Here is an 18021-nt window from a genome sequence, read left to right on the forward strand (position 1 = left end):
TGCAGCCTGAGGACTTTGAGAGATCCCAGGGTTTTTGTCACTCTGAGTTGAGCTGTCACGTGTTCCGCTGCCATTTGGCCCTGCACTAGCCACAAGAGCTTCACATTTCAGCTATGAGCTCTTCTGTGATTTTCAGAAGTTCATGAATGTGTGCTTCCCTACACAGCAAGGTGAATTTGAGAATTCTGAGACTTGTCCAGGAAATGCAAAGGCTCCAACTCGAAACTCCACAAACATCCCTACCTAGAGAAGCCCTTCAAAGGTGCAAGAGTTCCTTTCCATGAGATCCACTTGGTCTCTGGCTCCTTCATCTCTGAGGACACTGAATGGAGGGCAGGATTGAGTTCCTCATGACTTCTGTAAACCAGCATGTCCATGGCAGGCTCATCTCTACATACAACCATTTGTTTCTACCTTTTTCGGGTCTGCTTTTATCTTCCTTGCCTTTTCTCCTCATCAGTCTTTTCTCCTTGGTGATCTTTGGTCCCTCCTCCTTAGACAGCATGCAATTCCACAGCCTAGCTAAAATCCAGGATGGACTCTTAATTAAACACAAATATATATTTGCACAGCTCACCCCTGGCACTCTGCCCAGACTCAAAATGACCCCTTCATACACTTAAACTGATGGTGGGAAATTGAGCATGGATCACATACATCAGGGAAATAAATGCTGCCTGGTTTTATTATTAAGATAAGCTGGTGATACTGGAGTGGCCTTGCCCTTATGCATTAAATGCAGCCTTTATTAATGCTCACATTCTCCACTTTTGCACAGTGGGCAATTTGGAGGCAAGTGGAGCCATGAGTGAGTGTACTGATGGCACCCTGACTGTTCACTGATCCTTGTTTGAGGATTGGGCTACAACTGCTGGCTTTATTTTTACTATGACTTAATGCTTTTATCAGTTGCATTCAGATTGTTAGCAGAGGGGTTAATCTGCTCACGTTAAAGTGCAGTCTGGCTCCTGGGATGTGCTAACAAACCTGAGACTTTCCCTGCACAATCAACTCTGTTACACAAACGTAAAGATGATTAACGAGCTAGAGCACCTCTCCTATGAGGACAGGCTGAAAGAATTTGCATTGTTCAGCCTGGAGAAGGCTCCAGGGTGACCTTATTCAGGCCTTTCTGTACCTGAAGGGTAAGCTGAAGAGGGACTTTTCAAAAGGGAATAGAGGTCTAGTGATAGAACAAGGGGAATGGCTTCAAAATTACAGAAAGCAGATTTAGATTAGATACAAGGATGAAATTATTTACTGTAGGGTGCTGAGGCACTGACACAGGTTGCCCAGAAAAGCTGTGGATGCCCCATCCCTGGATGTGTTCAAGGCCAGTCTGGAAGGTCTTTAAGTCCCTTTCAACTCAAACTGCTCTGTAATTCAAATTACTGCAGCGCAAAGAAGGCTGCCTTTGTTCCAGGGGGTAGCACGTTATTTATTTTAAACCTTCTCCACAATGCTGGTCGTGTTTGGTCCGGCCTCGGTACATGCAAATCACAGAACTGTGAAGTTTGGGAGGGTCCTCTGGCGATCATCCAGCCCAATCCCCTGCCAAGACAGGGTCACCTGCAGCAGATGACACGGAACTCGTCCGGGTGCGTTTTGAAGGTTTCCAGCAGAAGCTGCTCTGAGTCTGAGCACCCCAGCACCGCCCGAGTTCAAGGCTGGAGCTCCGGCCGAGCAGCCCCAAGGACGAAACCGTGGGACCCCACTGCGTAGGGAGAAGCACCAGCCGTGCTCCAGCGGCTCGGGGACGTTCGGCTGCTGCCTGGCGGGCACTGACCAGGCCGGAGACGGCTTCTCGCCCCCTCGACTGCCGAGGCTGAGGCCTCTCGGGCCCGGGGACCGCCCGCTCCCCCTGCCCGGTCATCCTGCGGCGCCTCCATCGCGGCCACGTCAGGCCCAGCCTGAGACTCTCAGCGACCGCTGCGCACCCACCCTTGAATGAGGGAGAGCGCTGTGTGATTGGTCAGCAGCGCTGTCAATCCTGCGGCAGAAGGCGGGGTGAGGGGGGACGGCAGCGGCTGATTGGCCGGCGCGGCGGCGGGCGGCCGCTGGGGTTGGTTGCGCCGGGTAGTGGCGGGTGCGCGGGAGGGAGGGGCGGGGGGTCCTGAGGCTCCGCTGTCACCGCCGCGCTCCCGCCAGGCCCGGCCCAGCCCCTCCGCCCGCCCGCGGCGCGGCAGGACCATGTCGGCCACGGACGAGCGGGCCAAGGAGATCCTCCGCGGCTTCAAGCTGTATCCTCCGTGCGGGGGCCGTGAGGCGGCGCGGGGGGCGCGGGGATCGCCGCCCCGCTGTGGCGAGGCCCCTGGGGCGGGAGGGGGTTGCCATGGCAACGCGGTTCTCCATGGCGGCCGCGCTCCGGCGGTGGCGGGAGGGTCCCTCAGGGCTGGGACCGGCCCTGCGCCGGCTGGGGCGGGGGCACGGGGAAGGAGGCCCGGTGACGCCGGGGCCGGGGTCCCGTCCTTGCCCTGCGGGTGCCGTGGGTGGGGGGTCCCCGTTACCAAAGTCCCCATTAGGGTGACGGCCACCGCCCCTCCTGCTGGCCGGCGCTGCCAGGGGCTGGGCCGGGGGCGGCGGGCAACAGGAACCCCACACCCGCAGCGGGGATCGCTTACAGAGGGCAGGTGAAGTAGGTCTGCGCCAGGAGGATCTGATCCCTTTCCCTCCGGCCTGCGCTTAAGCACCTCTGCTTGGAAAGGAAATACCTGGTTGTCAGGTCCAGGAGCAACTAAACACCTTGTTCCTTGTCATACCGTGAGGTACTGGCACGTGTGTTGGTCGTGCAGTTTCTTTTATTGCTGGCGTATTCTGTGTGTAAATGCCTTTCTGTGCAGCTCGTTTAAAAACTTTTCATATTGTGGCTTTCAAAAAGCATTCTGATTTTATGCGTGCGGTACCTGGATGTGAATTGAAAGCTGATGAAATGAGATAGATCTGGGCTTGGAAGAGAGATGAGAGAGCCTTTGTGCACCTTCCAACCCAGGATTTCAGCAAAGTAGAGAAAGGCTCAACCTAAAGGCTCACGTTAAAACTAAGGGTGTGAGAAATATAGTAGCTTTATTTTACATGTGGTATATTTTACTAAAGAAAATTCTTCTAAGCTTTGAAGGCAAATGCTAGCTTGCTGTCCTGACCTTTAGACATCAGAATATTGTTGCGAGTTGGTTTATATTTCCTTTTTTACAATAAAAAGGACAGAAGTGAAGGAAATATCCTCTTGATTGAAACCTATTATTTCTAGACAGGGTGGTTGAGTTTTTTTGTTCTGTGAGATGTTCATAATCTCTATGCCAGCTGTAGCAGGATCTGATTTTCTAGGTTGGATTTAGATAGATAGCTTTTATCAAACTATAAGCAGATGCTTTTCTTAACTTTTTATAGAATTGTTGCAGTCTCCTCCGGCTGTTAGTACTGCATCTGGTTCCTTTGCTTCTGTACTGGTACTATTGACAGTTCTTTGTATTTATGAAGATGCAGTATTTTAGCTGTCAAAGCATAAACTAAAAACCTTTTGTGCTGCCAGTTAGAAGAATAAGCTTTTGACAAGACCAGACTAAACTGTTGGTAGAAGTGAGGAGTGCCTGGAAAGTTAAGCCTAGGGAGCAAACTTTTAAGTGCTTTTTGCATGTGTTTGTGCATAGTCTTTATTGGATAGCAGAATTTGCATAAAGACCTTTGTCCAACTTTGAATGAAATAATACTTTTTGTTGTTTGTTGTCTTAAAGAGAAAATACTTTTTGCTCTTTGAGAGGAAGGATGTCAAACAACTGTCTATGAGCTCAAGCAGCCATAGCACGGACAAAAAGCTGTATTAGAAGCAGTCTGCAGTCTGTGTTGAAGTGTCTCAAGTCTAGTCTGGCTTTGTTTGTCCTTGCAAAAAAAAAAAGTACTTCTGACAGGACAATTTAAGTCAAAATCTGGACTGCACTTCTCCAAAGTCATGGTAGAGTGTGTTGATAGTTGCCATAGGGGCCATGTAGTACAAAGTCTGACAAACAGGAAAGTCTGGAGAAGCATTTCATAACTGAAACTTTTAGCCAGTTGAAACAGTTGAAAAACATCTCTGTTGCCTTTAGTAAACCAGAAGAGAGGCTGAGCAGACATTCCTCATTTGTGAGGAAACCTTGTGACACCACACCATCCCCACAGGAAACTGCTCATGCCCAGCTGTGACCACGCTCCCTGCAAGGGACACATCAGCTCAGACTTCCCATCCCTTGTCCAAGAGCAGGCTGTTCCAGAGGCAATTGCAGTTTAGAGGTGCTGTATCTTTCACCCACCCTATTGCTGCATGTACTCATTTAATTAATAGAAAGGAGGAGAGAAACGTGTTCTGGAAAACTCTTCCATTTATACTTTGAGTACCTGAAAACTTTCTCCTCTGCTCTCACAAGGGAGGGAGTTCAACTCCACCAACTTAAGCACATCCTTCAACTTTGGCACTTCAAACTGAACTTGCTTTCAGCACAAGAGGGGAGCATGGCATTGTACCCAGGGGCTGTGTGTGAGGGATTCCTTGGGAGGCAAGAACAGTTGCTAAGGCCAGAAGCATCACTGAGGGAACAGGCTTCCTAATTTTAACACAAGAGCAGACTCTAGCTGGAAGTCCACATTGAGTAATCAGAGTTTCCTCAAACAATTCTGTTTACTTGTGGTTCCTGAGAAGGGGTTAATTACAAGCTTTCCTACTCATTGGGGCATGGTCGATGACTGGGGCATGTGGAAATTAAATTATAGCCTAAATCCTCCCTCTAATTTTAATGCAAAGATAGGTTTTCCTTCCTCTATGACACTAGTGCAGAAACATGTTGTGACTAATGTCCCAAAATTCAAGCCAGGAACATTTATTCCTTCTTCTAATGGATTTTGCTATTTTTAAAATATTAAAACCAAGGGAAATATATTTGATGCTTGCAGGAATATGAGAGTATTATACTTTGCTACACTTGTCCTAAGAATTTTTTGTGGCACCAATTAATATTGAGCACTAACAGTCCAGTAAATATGGTGCTGAAAAATTTTGAAAGCAGACAGCAAACACTTAGAGCTTGTCACTTGTTCAGGGACAATATTTGCTAACAGAGCTTGTAAGTGTGTTTTATCAACAAACTGTTCTGAAGGCATGTGCCTGAATAGCAGTTATTACACCCCTTATTATCTCTACAGGTAGTTTAGTGCTATGAAAATGTGCTTGTTTGGCTATAAACAACATCAGTCCAGTTGGTACCTGAACATCCATTTGTGTGAAGTATTAGCCATATCTTATTTCTGCAAGTATTTATGCATATCTGGTCCTGTGATTTCAAATGCATTAAATTAGATTATGCCTTTTTTTTTCCCCTCTGGAAGATGGGATAGTTACTCTGTCAAGCTACAGAAGGGCATTTTACTTGACCCTCACCTTTCAACACATTCTTCAGATCATTTTATCTTCAGTATGTACTATTAAATGTAAGTATTTAGCATCCCTTATCAAAAGAAAGTAAGGCCAATGTTGTATTTCCCCAAAAGTCAAAGTTCAGGTTGTTTTATTTTGATGGCTTCCCCTCAACAACTCCCTTTATAATTTGTGGGTTGCCTCTTTACCTTTGTTCTGAGATCAACTAGCACAGAATTATATTTTCAAAATGCACTAGAATAAGGACCCTCTAGATAGTTACCTGTTTAGTTTGGTTTGCCAGCATTTGGAAAGCATCCATGCTGTATATTAGAAATATCCAGTCATAGTTTGCAACAGCAGATTCACATCCAACTCTTGAAGGACCACAGTCCAAGTTCTTTAAGCAGTTCTTTCTGTGAGGTTTAGTCAGAACAGCAAGGAGGAGAAAATCCAAATGAGTTGGTTGATGCTTATAGCATGGTTAAAGTGCCATGTCTTGTCTCTCAAGAAAGGAGTAAGGACATTTGCATTATATTTAAATCTTAGAAGTCATACAAGATGTTGCCTATTTATTTGCTTCTGTACAGAGGAGCCCTGTCAAAATCTCTGTAGTATTGTCCTGTAGCCGTTTATCAGTTTAGGATAAATTTTTCCATTAATTTCATTTTAAGGCTGTGTAGTAGCCTATTCTTCAGAGGTCTCCTGAAACAAGGTAATACGGTGAACATAAGCAGGAAGAGACAATATTAACTGACTGTATTAACTCCAGAACAATTACAGAGTTATGAAACTCATGTTTGTGGTCAGTATAAGTATATACCTGTAGCTCAAGCACTCCAATGCTTGCAGGCAGAACTTCTCATGTCAAAGGCTGGCCTACTTTTCTACAGTCCTCAAAGTTCCCTGTGCAACATCATCTTAGCTGCCAGAGCTTTTTCCAGCTTTATTCTCACTATTGGTTTTTTGCCTAGGAAGTCTTCCTAGCAGAGCATTATCCTCCTTGAAGAATGGGTAGAGCTATAGTGAAAATACAGTTGTACCAGAATCACTAGGAATATCTATGAACTTTATATTATTCTGCAATCAGGGAAACTTTCACTTCTAACTTCAGCCTGGATGGCTGTACACACAGGAACTGAAGTCAATGACAATCTTGTCCATCAGTTACTAGAATAGTCACTGAAGTTTTTAATTAGTTTGGTGCAGCATTCCAAAGTTGAGAAATCTAATTGGAAGCAACATTGAAATAAGTTTCCAGTTTCATTGTTAGGCTGGTTGGTGTTTAGCAGCATATTCATTTGAAATGCTCACCTGCTGCAGTGTTTACAAAACTAATAAGGTAGCAGCTTTAATTGGCTTGAAGATTCCCCTTTGTTTTGAGGTTTCCTCTGTGTACTTCCTCAGATCTCACTCTGTTAGATTTCTTGCAATGGAATAGAAAGATGGAGCATTAAATTCACGGGTTAAAAGGAGACACTGGCCAGCCAAAAGAAGGAGCAGGACTTCCCAGAAGCTGGGACATGTACTCTATAGAAATCCAAAGCAGAACCTGCATGTAGCTTGCTCTCATGCAATTTTAAAACACCCTAGAAAACATGAGTTTCTTCTGCCTCATCCATATTTCTGTTTTTTTGAACCCACTTACTTTCTACACAATTTAAAATACTTTACAAGCAGGACTCCACATTCCCAGTTAGTCTGACTGGAACAAGTTCCCACCTTGGCAGCACTGAGAGGTCTTTGTTTCAGAGACCAGAGTTTCACACAGAAGCTTTAGGCAGGTTGTAGTTGGATGTCGTGGTAGTCAAGGTACCTTTACCATATCAGAATTATTTCCAGCATTGGAAAAAGTTCTGCACTGTGCAATGATCTCTAGTTCTGGCATGCTAAACACAGAGTCATCATGTTTCTTATGATTGAGTCATGAGGCACCTGCAAATAAAGAAGAGCAGTTTTCCCAGGTTTGGTTTCACTGCCTGATTCCTGAGTAAACACCAAAAACTTCCTATCCTCCCCTTGTTAACTTTCATTGAAAAAAGTGTAAATACTTAACTGTGTTTAACCTGTGATTTGCATTAACTTGATATCTGAGCTACAGTCAGTTGCCTACTTGTCAGATATAATGCAGTCCCTGTATAGTGTTGGAAGTGGGGGGTTGTGCCCATAACAGTGGAAGGGGCATCACAGGATACAAATGAGTTGCCAGGTGCCACAGAGAATGTATCTGACATCGACTTAAAAGTGGAAGTTGACCCTGGAGTTCAGGTTTTTCTTTTTAATCTGCAATATTGCTTCAGCACTTTGTAGTTACAAATTTATATCTAAGATTTATCCTTTGATCTCTCCAAAGCCTACCCATCCAACATTTTACTGGAATTATGGTTTCAGTATTTTTAATTGCTTGCCTAGTGCCAGCCTAATGAAGTACTTAAAATAATGCAGTTGTCATTAGCAAAATTATTTTCCCTTGTTTCCTTTGTATCATATTAAGATATCACTTACTCTTTGCATCCCTGGAAGTCATTGGTGTCTTATGCTTCAGCTGTTGTTACAGTATTTGAATTTCCACAGAGCAGAAGATAGTAATTTAATCCATCAAGTGAGAACTGGTAGATCTTCAGATCTACCCCTGCATCTTCACAGCCAACATATAGACTAAAGCCAAGTTTACACAGATACAGAGAGGCAGGGGAGGTATGCAAAAATCCTCAAATTAAACAAATGCTGTTCAGAGGAGGTTTTTTTTTTAGTGTCTGATGTGGCTCTTTTGTCTCTAGCAAAAAAAGTTTTCTGTTAGCTAAAGCAGCCTTAATGTGGAAGATGATCTGACTTGTTCTTACACATTTGTCTCTGAATTTAGGCTGATCCCACAAAGAGTGTTGAGTCAAAATTTTACTTGAAATTTTTAAGATAGCAGACTACTGTATATCTTACATTTATGTAAGATAAGCGTCTTCTATTTCTCTAAATTGGGAAATTAAGGCAACTTCAAATTTGAGCTCAGAGTCTCCATTAAAGGTAAACCAGTGCTTTACTTACATCTAGCAGTCAGTGTTTGTATAGAAATAGGAGGTATGCTGCATTCCCAGGTACAAGGAACAAGCATAAATCATCATGATCTGTTAAGGTCCACATGGCAACATTGACTTGTGTCCTTTTTTTCTGCATATTAGTATTGGAGAGCTTATAAAATTTAGTTAAGCACCTGAAAGATGATTTTTGCACATCTGTTGCTCTCAGATCTTAAGGAGCACATCATGTTTATTCTAGATGTGCAATAAACTGCAGTAACAATCACAGAATATTAAAAGCTTTTCTCAAGTGCTGCCTTTTTGTCCTGAGACTACATTAGGAGCACTCAGAGAAGCAGGTTTGTCATCTGTGTAGCATCACTCCCTGAGCAGTTTGAGGGAGTATCCCCATACACTCCTTGGGCATTACTGTGAGGTTTCCAAAGCCATTTGGCCTCATGCCCAGGCAGACACAGTAGGACTATTGGGAGGCTCTGTCTGGAAGACACCTGACAGCAGCCAAGATTCTCTTAGGAACCAGATCTCAGCTACACATTGCTAAATTCTAGCTGACAGCCAGGATTTTCAGTTCTGATTATGAACTCAAGATTCCATTGTCATATTTCTCCTGAACAGAGTTCTCACTGTGACAGAAATGATATGTATTGAAGAGAACTAAGGGAAACAGTATCAGATTATATCAGTCATGAGTGAGCCTTTGAGTTGATTATGCTCATGATTAGAATTTCAGGCAACATTCTTTTGGAAGAATGGCAGGCTTAGGTAAAAGGAGGAAGGAAAATATTTTTTTTATTTTCAGTCAGCATTTGGGATAGCAGTACACAAAAGCACAGTGTTATTAAATTTATCCTGTATTGAAAGGATTGTAACTAACTAGGAGCAATAGTCTTCCATTAGAGATTGAGAGTGCAGGGCATTATACTTAATTCTACAGAGGACTGTTTATATTGGTTGGTCTGTATGCTAAACTGTACATAACCTTCATCTGCTCTGTAGCAAGTCAGAAGCTTATGTGGTTCTTGGGACAGCTAATTATATCCATCTTTTCTTATTTATCAGGAAAGTGGGGAAGATCATATACTTTACTCACCAGTGAGAGCAGACTGCCTGCATGCCTCTTTCCTCCTCTTCACATGACCTAATTTAAGCCTTTTGAGTAGAAAGGCTGCACATGCTTGGAGTCAAGAGTTCATCTGATGTTTTAAGTGTCAGAAACTTCTGATCAGGGACAGCCTGCTGAGGAAGCAGAGAGTTAATGTCAAGTCACTTTGGTTTGGAAGGTCAAAGGAATCTGTATTTCAGGAGGCAGTGGAAAAGCTGGCTATTTACACAGTTTAAATAAAAATTTGATGTATGGGAAAATTCTTACAGAAACCCTTACTAAGGGGGGACCCAGTTTTGATTCAAGTTTTGGCATGAACTGTTGCTAACTCTGCTTAAGGGAGTTCTGCAACACCCTCGGTTCCTCTTGAAGGAAGAGTTTATAGAGAGAGAAGGTACAGGAACAACCCTTGTTCCCATTAATGTACTGCCATGTGGTGAAGTAGACCAACCCATCTGGAAACTGGACACCAAGAAATACCTACCAGCCTTTAACATGGCTGGATCTTCTGAAGGTACTTTAGACATTTCACTTCCTGTTTAACTCTTCAGAGTAGATTTTAGTACATTAGAATACTGGCCTGTGAGTTAGAGGCCAACTTAACATTTGACTGTTTCTCTAGTAAAGTTACTTCCTTTCCCAGAGGCTGAAATAAAGAAGGGAAAAGTCCTTCTGTTTGTTATTTTGCTTGAACTTCAGTAGCCTTAAAGTGCAATTTAAAAACAGGTGAGTCCAGGAAGTGGCATCCTGCTTCTGAGCAGAGAGGACATCCAAAAATACCTGCTCTTGCATTCTTCCTGCTCCATGCTCCTGGACACTAGGCAAAGTCACAAACAGGGTCTGGAACCATGCAGCAAGTGCCCTATTCTCTGCAGCTATCAATGAATTAGACAGAGGAAATCATGGCTAAAAATCCCATGTAGCCTTGGAGAGCAAATGCATGTTGTTTTTAAATACTCTTTACAGAAGGAGACAGAGAAGCCAGTAAATTTCTCAATCCAGTTTGGGCTGTTCACTTATGGAATCCTCATTAATCCACAAAGCATCATTACAGTTGTATTGTTGCCATAAAAACACAGTATTAAAACAGCTCCAGAAAGGAATTCTTTTATGTGCTTCCCCCCTGTAATTCCTTCAAAAGAAACAGCATTATACTAGTGCCACACTAACCTTAAGGGTTAGTTTCATAGCAAGCAAGGAACAGTGGTTCCCTGGCTTTCCAAGCATCTTCATTCTACCACTAGAATAAGTCTAGCTTTCCAATCAGTAAACTTTTATTTTATAATTAATGCCTATATTGAAAGAATCAACCTGTGAATTACAGCTAATTGTATTTATATATTCTGTCCTTTTTCACAGCAGAAATAAGATATTCCATTGCTTGAGTTGAAAAATATATTAATTGATTTTTTTAATTGAAATTGCAAAAATCTGATTTGATATAAGCTGAAAATTTAACATACAGCTACAACCATGTTAAAGTAATACAATTTAAACCTTAGTATAAACGTAACTGTAGGTTTTATTGACAGTGAAAGCTGTAGGAGCTGCATGGAAGCAGAGTAGAATAATAGAGGTCATTGGTTTTTTTTGTCATTTCAATAGAGGTTTCATTTGTCTGTCCCCATAATAATGTGGTTTTTTTCTGAATTCCAATGCATGCTAGAGCAGAGAGATGCTGGTTTGGACACAGACCCTCCAGATTATGGTGATCTTAGTGACATGCTCAGAGGTTCACATCAGTGTAGGGCATGTTACTGGAGCTGTAGAGGTTGATCCAACTACAGCATTCAGAACAAAATAATTTTGAAGAGGAGGTATTTTACTTCCTCTCATCTGGTTTGGAACTGTTTCCTTGTACTTTCTGTGTTTTGCTGTAGTGGCTTTTCCAAACAGCTCTCTCTCTCTTTTCAGACTGCCATACTGTTGAACACTGTGTAAAATGTTGGGATGGTTAAATTGTCAAATCACTAGTCCACACTGCCAATTGAAGCACTTCTCATATTCTGGAGATTTCCTAAAAAAAAGCACAGTATTTCTGATATGGAGTCCTTGTTTTTTGAGTGTTCTGCTTCAATCTGCATAAATCCCCCCTTATTCTTCCTCTCTGCATCTGCTTTGAGCAGCCTCTGGTCCATTTACAAGATTAGTTTCCTCCTGCAACTGCCAATCATTCTCTCCTGACTGCATTTTTATTTTTCTTTCATTCTCCACTTGGTCTGTACACTCTTAAGTTTTCCTCCCTTCCTTGAAAGAGACAAGATAATGAACTTGTTTTCCTTGAATAATAGTAGTCTTGTCAGTTTTAAGTGGAAAACCAAAGATTGTCTGATCTGTATTGCAGTGTGTGATCCTGCCTGCCTAGTACTCCAGAGATAAAACCACTATAGTGTCTCAGATCCATGACTTTTCTTTCTCTTACCCATTAAATAATTGTATCTGATTCTCACTTTGGTCTTGTCCTTTGAGTCTAGAGGGTCACTGACATGCACCTAAGTATTCACATCCTTACTGACTCCCTCAGCTTGGCATTGAGGGTGTTCATAATCATTTTCTGCCTGTTTGTGCCTGTAAAAACAGGGTTACTGGCAGTGAGGATGCTCCTCTTGTTTAGTCAACTCTTCTGGTTGTGAGGGTTGTACAGTTTGCAAGGCTAAAGCATACCCATTTCTCATGCAGACATAGTCCAGGTTAAAAAAACAACAAGCAAAACTGAAGTATTTGTAGCTCCAGTGACATTCAGGCCAATAGTATCCACAGAGACTGTATATCCAAGGAACCATTTAAGCTAATGCCAGGAAAAGTGTGGCTTGTTCCTCTGCTGTGCTGTGTCAGCAAACAGGAGATTGGCATTTGTCATTGTGGACTTTATGAAAGTGCTTGTTGTAGCTGTTTCTGTGGCTGATTTGAATTTTTATTTTGTTTATTAGGTGTAGAGTGTGATTGCCAGGGATAAATGCTGTTTTATATAAAATCTCAATAAGATTAAATCCCCTTGCCATTCTGTAATTAATTTCAAGGATATTGTGTTGCTTTCCCAGAGAACTTGTGGTGATCTCTAAATGCATTCCTAGTTGCAGAACAACTCTGATTGAATGAGTGAGGGATGTGCTCTTTGTGAGATACTGTGGGGCACTTAAAGGTTGCAGAGGTTCAAAAAAAGCATCAAGAGCAAACCACCTTTAGGTGAACTGAGTGACTTCTGCTCTACCAACTCCACTGTCTGTACTTTTCTTCCCAGTGTCAGAGGTGGCTGTGTTGTTGGAAAAAGCTCTAGTCTAGGTAAAACCGCATTGTTCATATGCTTAAAATTTACCCCAGTTTAACCATTTCTGCTTGATTTCCCCACAGTGCATATCTTTATCCCTGGGTGAATGTGTCCAGTTCCAAGTCACTTCAAAGCTTTGGAATTGGACTCTCTTGGTGGAGAATAAAAACATTCAGGTAAAGATTAAGTAAGTAAGAGATAGTTAGTTCAACTCTAAATTCACTTTGTGCACTAATCTGGATTGACTCAAGTGTAGTGACAAATTCCCAGTTAATTCAGTTGCCAGAGAAAGGTACTGTTTAAAAATTAATACTGTGTTGAAAAGGTGTTCAGTAAGGGGAGTTCTGACAGAATCAATGTGTGAATGCAAGAGGAATCCAGTGCTTGACCTTTTATTCCTGCTTTCTCTTGAGACTGCCAACAAGAATCTTTTAAGTGCTCCCTTCACAGTTGATTTTGGTGGTGTGAACACCTGCCTTTTAACAATTAGAATAAAACTCACAAGCTCATTTCCTGGAAGGCAGGAGCTATCAGATGTAATGACTGCAGGCTTTATTGATCTGATGGGGGAGGATTTGGAGTGCCTAACACACAGCCTGAAGTTTCCATGGTCGAATAAAAATCCTTGAGTCCCTGAAGTCCTTTGCACAAATGAATTCTTCCTCTTTTACAGACCTCTCTGAAATTGAGATGTGTCTGTCTGAAGACTGAGCTACAGATTTTCCCTAAATATTTTTTACAAAGTCTTTTTCAATAGTGATTTTTTTGCTTTGTTCTGTATAGATGGAAACCTCACTTGACTGCAAGACTGAAATCTCCCCTGGACAGGTTTCTGTTCTTAGCAGCACAAGATAAAATATGCTCTCAAACACAGTTTTATTTCTGCTCTTTCCTGATTCCCTGGAAGAGCAAGAGACCAAACAAAAGCAACTTTATATCAGAGATGTAAAAAGTCAAGGGCAGAACTTCCTCTGTAGGGACAACCATTTGTCCTTCATGTGAAAGACACCGGTGAACAGCTCTTGATATGAAAGATGCCTCCTTTCGTGTACCAAACATTCACCAGTTATTTAAGATTGCTGGAGAACAACAAAATGTTGTTTGAATCCCTTAAAATGATGGCTCTTGAAGACTTTTGTGGTAGCTGCAGTTGCTTGTATATCCAGAATTAAGGATATCTGCCCTCCTGTGCATGGAGCTGTGTTTTAAGGGCAGCTCAGGACAGGATCTCTCCTCAGTAATAGTGGAATGTGGTTATAGCCTCTTCCAGTCTTTGAGCAGTTAACCAGAAGTAAGAAGTCTTTCAAATGTACAAAATCTGTACTCCTCGATTCTGCCCTGGCCAGTCTTCTGCTGAAGAAGAATTTTAAAAATCACTTCCTCCTGGTTATTAAATTTGATGTTCAAGGTCTAATGTCCTTGCTAATACAGCTCTATCTTTTGAATTGTCATGTCTTATACACTAAATTTGGTGGACTGTTTGTTTGGGTTTTGTTTCATGAAGATTGAGAAAAAGAATTCTATTAAAAGATGGAATAAATATTTGTTCTTCGTGGAATTTTTTTTGCCAACAGAAATTACAATAAAATTCTTGAGTAATCAGTATACATCTGAGAGGTAACCAAGAGGTCTGTTGGCTGCTAACACAATAATCACCTATTTAATGTTAATAAATGGCAATACAGGAATGATTAATAGGAGGATTTACAAACATAGGTGTCTGGGTAGTAGATGCATCCTCTGTGTGTGTGAATGATGTGGTGCTGATCTCTGTCACGGGCAGCAGTCCAAAGGAGCAGCAGGAAGAACCTGATATTGTTAAACTGCTGGACCTGCAGTGGAGCCTGTACTGTGCCTTTTTTATCCTTGGAAATGGAACAAATAAAGGCTCTCTTCCTACAGAGGGGAAGGCTGGTTGAGTTGCTTGGAATTCAGGCACAAAGAATCCAGAAGAATTTTTGCACTATTGAGAATGGCAGCCTGGTAAAATAGTGGGTTTAGCAATAGAGCTCTTTTGGATTAATAAGGGAAGCCTTTATGCAAAGTATTACTGTAATTGCAGGCTCATGTTCTGATTGCCTTATCAGGGGAGATGCATCCTCAATGGCATCTTTGTTTGTCTTACAATGGAAGGAGATAGAAAATAAGCAATTAAAGCAGACTTATTGAAGTGCCACAAATCTGAGCATTCAGCTATGCACTTCTAGCTAAGATTGTTTGGTTAGTTTTTGTATTACAGAAAAAAACCCACTGCTGCGGTCTGTACTTGCTTTGTAGTATGGCCAGACTACTGACAAAGGAAAAATTTTCCCTTTTTGTTTCAACTGTGATCTTCTTTTCTCTCTTCCTGCTTCTCACCCTAAAGCAGTCTTTTATGAATATGCTCATAGAAATTAGAGGTTAATTACCTCTGTTGTATATTTGGGATCCTTGTTATTCCAATGAACCTTGTAAAGAAATACTAGACAATCTGACACTGGTAATTTCAGAAATAGATGGACTTTGCTCTGATTGTGTATCAGCTGATATTTTAGTAGTGAATATTTATTGAGCTTTATGAAAATGAAAAACAAACCCCTTGCTTCCTATTTTGTGGTCTAGTGCCACCTAGGCATGGGCAAGTCCAACATTGAGTTCATATCTCTCCCAGGAATGGAAGATTGCCAGGGTAAAATCAGCAGACATCTTTTATATAGTGATAAAGAAATATATTTTCTAAAGGAAATGGCTTGGGTTTATCTGGTAATACCTCGTAACAGCAGTCTAATATTAGTGGAAGATTAACATTATTCAGTCATTTAAATGTCAAATCCCTATGGCAAACCAGCATAGATTTTGAGTTAAATCTCAAAGACTCTTGCTTTCTAGTTGTGTGTGTCTGTGTCTGTGTCTGTGTGTTGCTTAATCTCTCTGGCCAGTACAGGGGATGTTGTGATCTGCTCGTTAAAGACGTCACACTGAGAAGATTGGAGTAGAGGAATAAATAGAACAAGTGCTAGAAAGCCAAGCAGCTCATCTTGGCTGAACTAAAATGCACTCCACACAAACTGCCTTCCCCATAGATTTGTTTCTCCTGAGTAAAACTCAGTTTCCATTTTGCAGAGTACCTAACCATCTCATTTGAGGCTCTACTGAGTATGTTTGCATTGGTTTCTGAAATGTTCTTTTACCTCACTGTGTAACTTAGTAGCCAGTATTTTTTACAGGTTACTCCTCTGGTGGAGGAAGCAGCCAAGGGCAATGGCTCCCAGAGGGAAAAGAGGTTCAGAGTTTGGCTGGTGAGGTTCAGTATGAGCTTGAGCACTTAAAGTTCTGCTGTATGTGGACTAGCTGTGTGCAGCCCCATCTCGTTATCATTAGGCTGTATTCCTGCCCTGTGCACCAGAGCTGGTCTGGGCAGGGACTGCCAGATCTGGCCAGGCTGATTCTGTGTCTCCAGATTCCAGGGGTACAGTCACAGTGTGAGACAGGTCTGCTGCTTCTCCTTGGAATTGGCCTGTGTGGAGCAATAGGGCTGTCAGATGTTCAGACACCCTTCAAAAATGGAGGAGATCCAAAAAAACAAAAACATGTTTCTTCTTGGCATTTTGTGAAAAGGAGAATGGAGCCGAGTGTTTAGGAGTTCAGTGACAGGTAGATAGCTAAGATTTGAAAGGTTGCCCATTAAAATGTTTAATTGTTTGTGATAATAAATTGCATAAAAAGAAATGGGCATTGCACAAGAATGAGTGAAAAATGAGTCCTTGCCCATACTCAGCAGGATCTTGTGATTTTGGAACTACTGGAAAGTTTTTCAAGCAAAGTTAAGTCAGGGAAAGCTTACTGCTGGAACTTACTGCTTTTTTCCAGAAGATTTTTTTTTATTCCAGCACTGTGCTTAGTCTTTGTCCTCCTCTGATCCCAGTAGATTTTAGTATTTTAACCAAACAGCTTCAAGAGTTGGGAATTTCTCTTTATTAAATTTAATTACTCAACCACTGTCATCCTGTGTTGGAGGAGTCTGATGATGATGTGAGGCTGATGATGGAGTAAAGGTGGTACCAGCCTGTTTGGACTTAAGCAAAATACGTTTATATAGGTTCATCCTTTAAGAGTCCTTTAGACTCATAGTCCTCTCTGAATATCATTTGTGCAAAATTGATGGTCTCTTTGTACAAAATGGAGCCTGCCTGTCCCTGCCAGCAGTGAACAGCCATAGCATTTGTCCCAAGACTTTGTCCTTTCAGATTTACTGCTGGGTGCCTTTTGCAAATTATTGCTGCAGTTCCTGGAGCTGGCAGTTTTGAGGACAATTTGAATACATGGAAAAGTGCTGTGTTTCCACTCATTCACTGGGCTCTCCTTTACACATAATGAAATGTGGAAAGGAAACCTTGTCTATTAAAGCATGTTAGAAACTTGTATCAGGGACATCCCTAATTTTTATAGTAGTTGAGGTTTTTTAGCTTAGGTGGCTACTTGCCTTAAATCAACAAAAAACAACTTGTGATGTTGAGTGTGACCTATACACTGAATTCACTGTAGCACTTTGAGCTCAGAATATACTTGAGTGTCCAGACTTAGAACAGAAGAAGAAAAGAAACATTTCACAGGAGCTGAATTAATAGTTGTTGAATTAATAGGAACTAAGGCAGGAATAAATGCTATATTTTCTCCCACGACTTTCCTATTTTGTATTTCTGGGGTTTTTTTCAGTTGTCTTAACAATAATATTGATAAGTTTCAGAGGCTTACACATTTTTCTAGTTTAGCACCATTTTGCGTCTATTGTCAGAGTCAATGCAGCCATTTTGCTGTCCTGCTTTAATATGTCATTTTAGACTCTAAAAAGTCCTTTTAATTCTGAAAGCAGTCCTCTTTATTTCCTGCTCCCCACTTCCATTAGTAATGTTTGGCAGTGATTCAGAACCACCCTGCATTTGAGATAGGGTGTCTGAGAAACCAACAAAAGCAAGAGAAACCGAGAGAAGGAAACCACTGGCACCCACCCCACAGCATGACTGCAGCAGTCTGTGCTCCTGCAGTCACTCCAAGTTACAATAAGAGTTTCCATCAGCCAGGGAGCACAGTTCCTGGCTGCCTGAAGAGAGAGGCAATATGTCCGTTGAAACACAAGTCTTGAAGCCAAACACCTCCTGAGATGTCTTTCCTCTTCTCTTACTGATTCATTGTGTGGCTCTGGGCAAGTCTTCATGCTTATTTCCCAGTCTCTACAGCAGGCATTTACTAAAAA

General features: G+C 41.9%; 1 protein-coding gene across 1 annotated transcript in view; it reads left to right on the forward strand.

The window, feature by feature from the left end:
* The first annotated feature begins 2058 nt into the window (after positions 1–2058).
* PDE6D (phosphodiesterase 6D) overlaps positions 2059–18021 on the forward strand; it is a 32760-nt gene continuing 16797 nt past the window's right edge. Inside the window, exon 1 of the mRNA XM_056498997.1 lies at positions 2059–2240. Within this exon, the coding sequence (XP_056354972.1) occupies positions 2191–2240 (50 nt within the window). The 5' untranslated portion in view covers positions 2059–2190. The remainder of the gene's footprint in view (positions 2241–18021) is intronic.

Source organism: Oenanthe melanoleuca, chromosome 9, assembly GCF_029582105.1.
Source record: "Oenanthe melanoleuca isolate GR-GAL-2019-014 chromosome 9, OMel1.0, whole genome shotgun sequence".
Lineage (NCBI taxonomy): Eukaryota > Metazoa > Chordata > Aves > Passeriformes > Muscicapidae > Oenanthe > Oenanthe melanoleuca.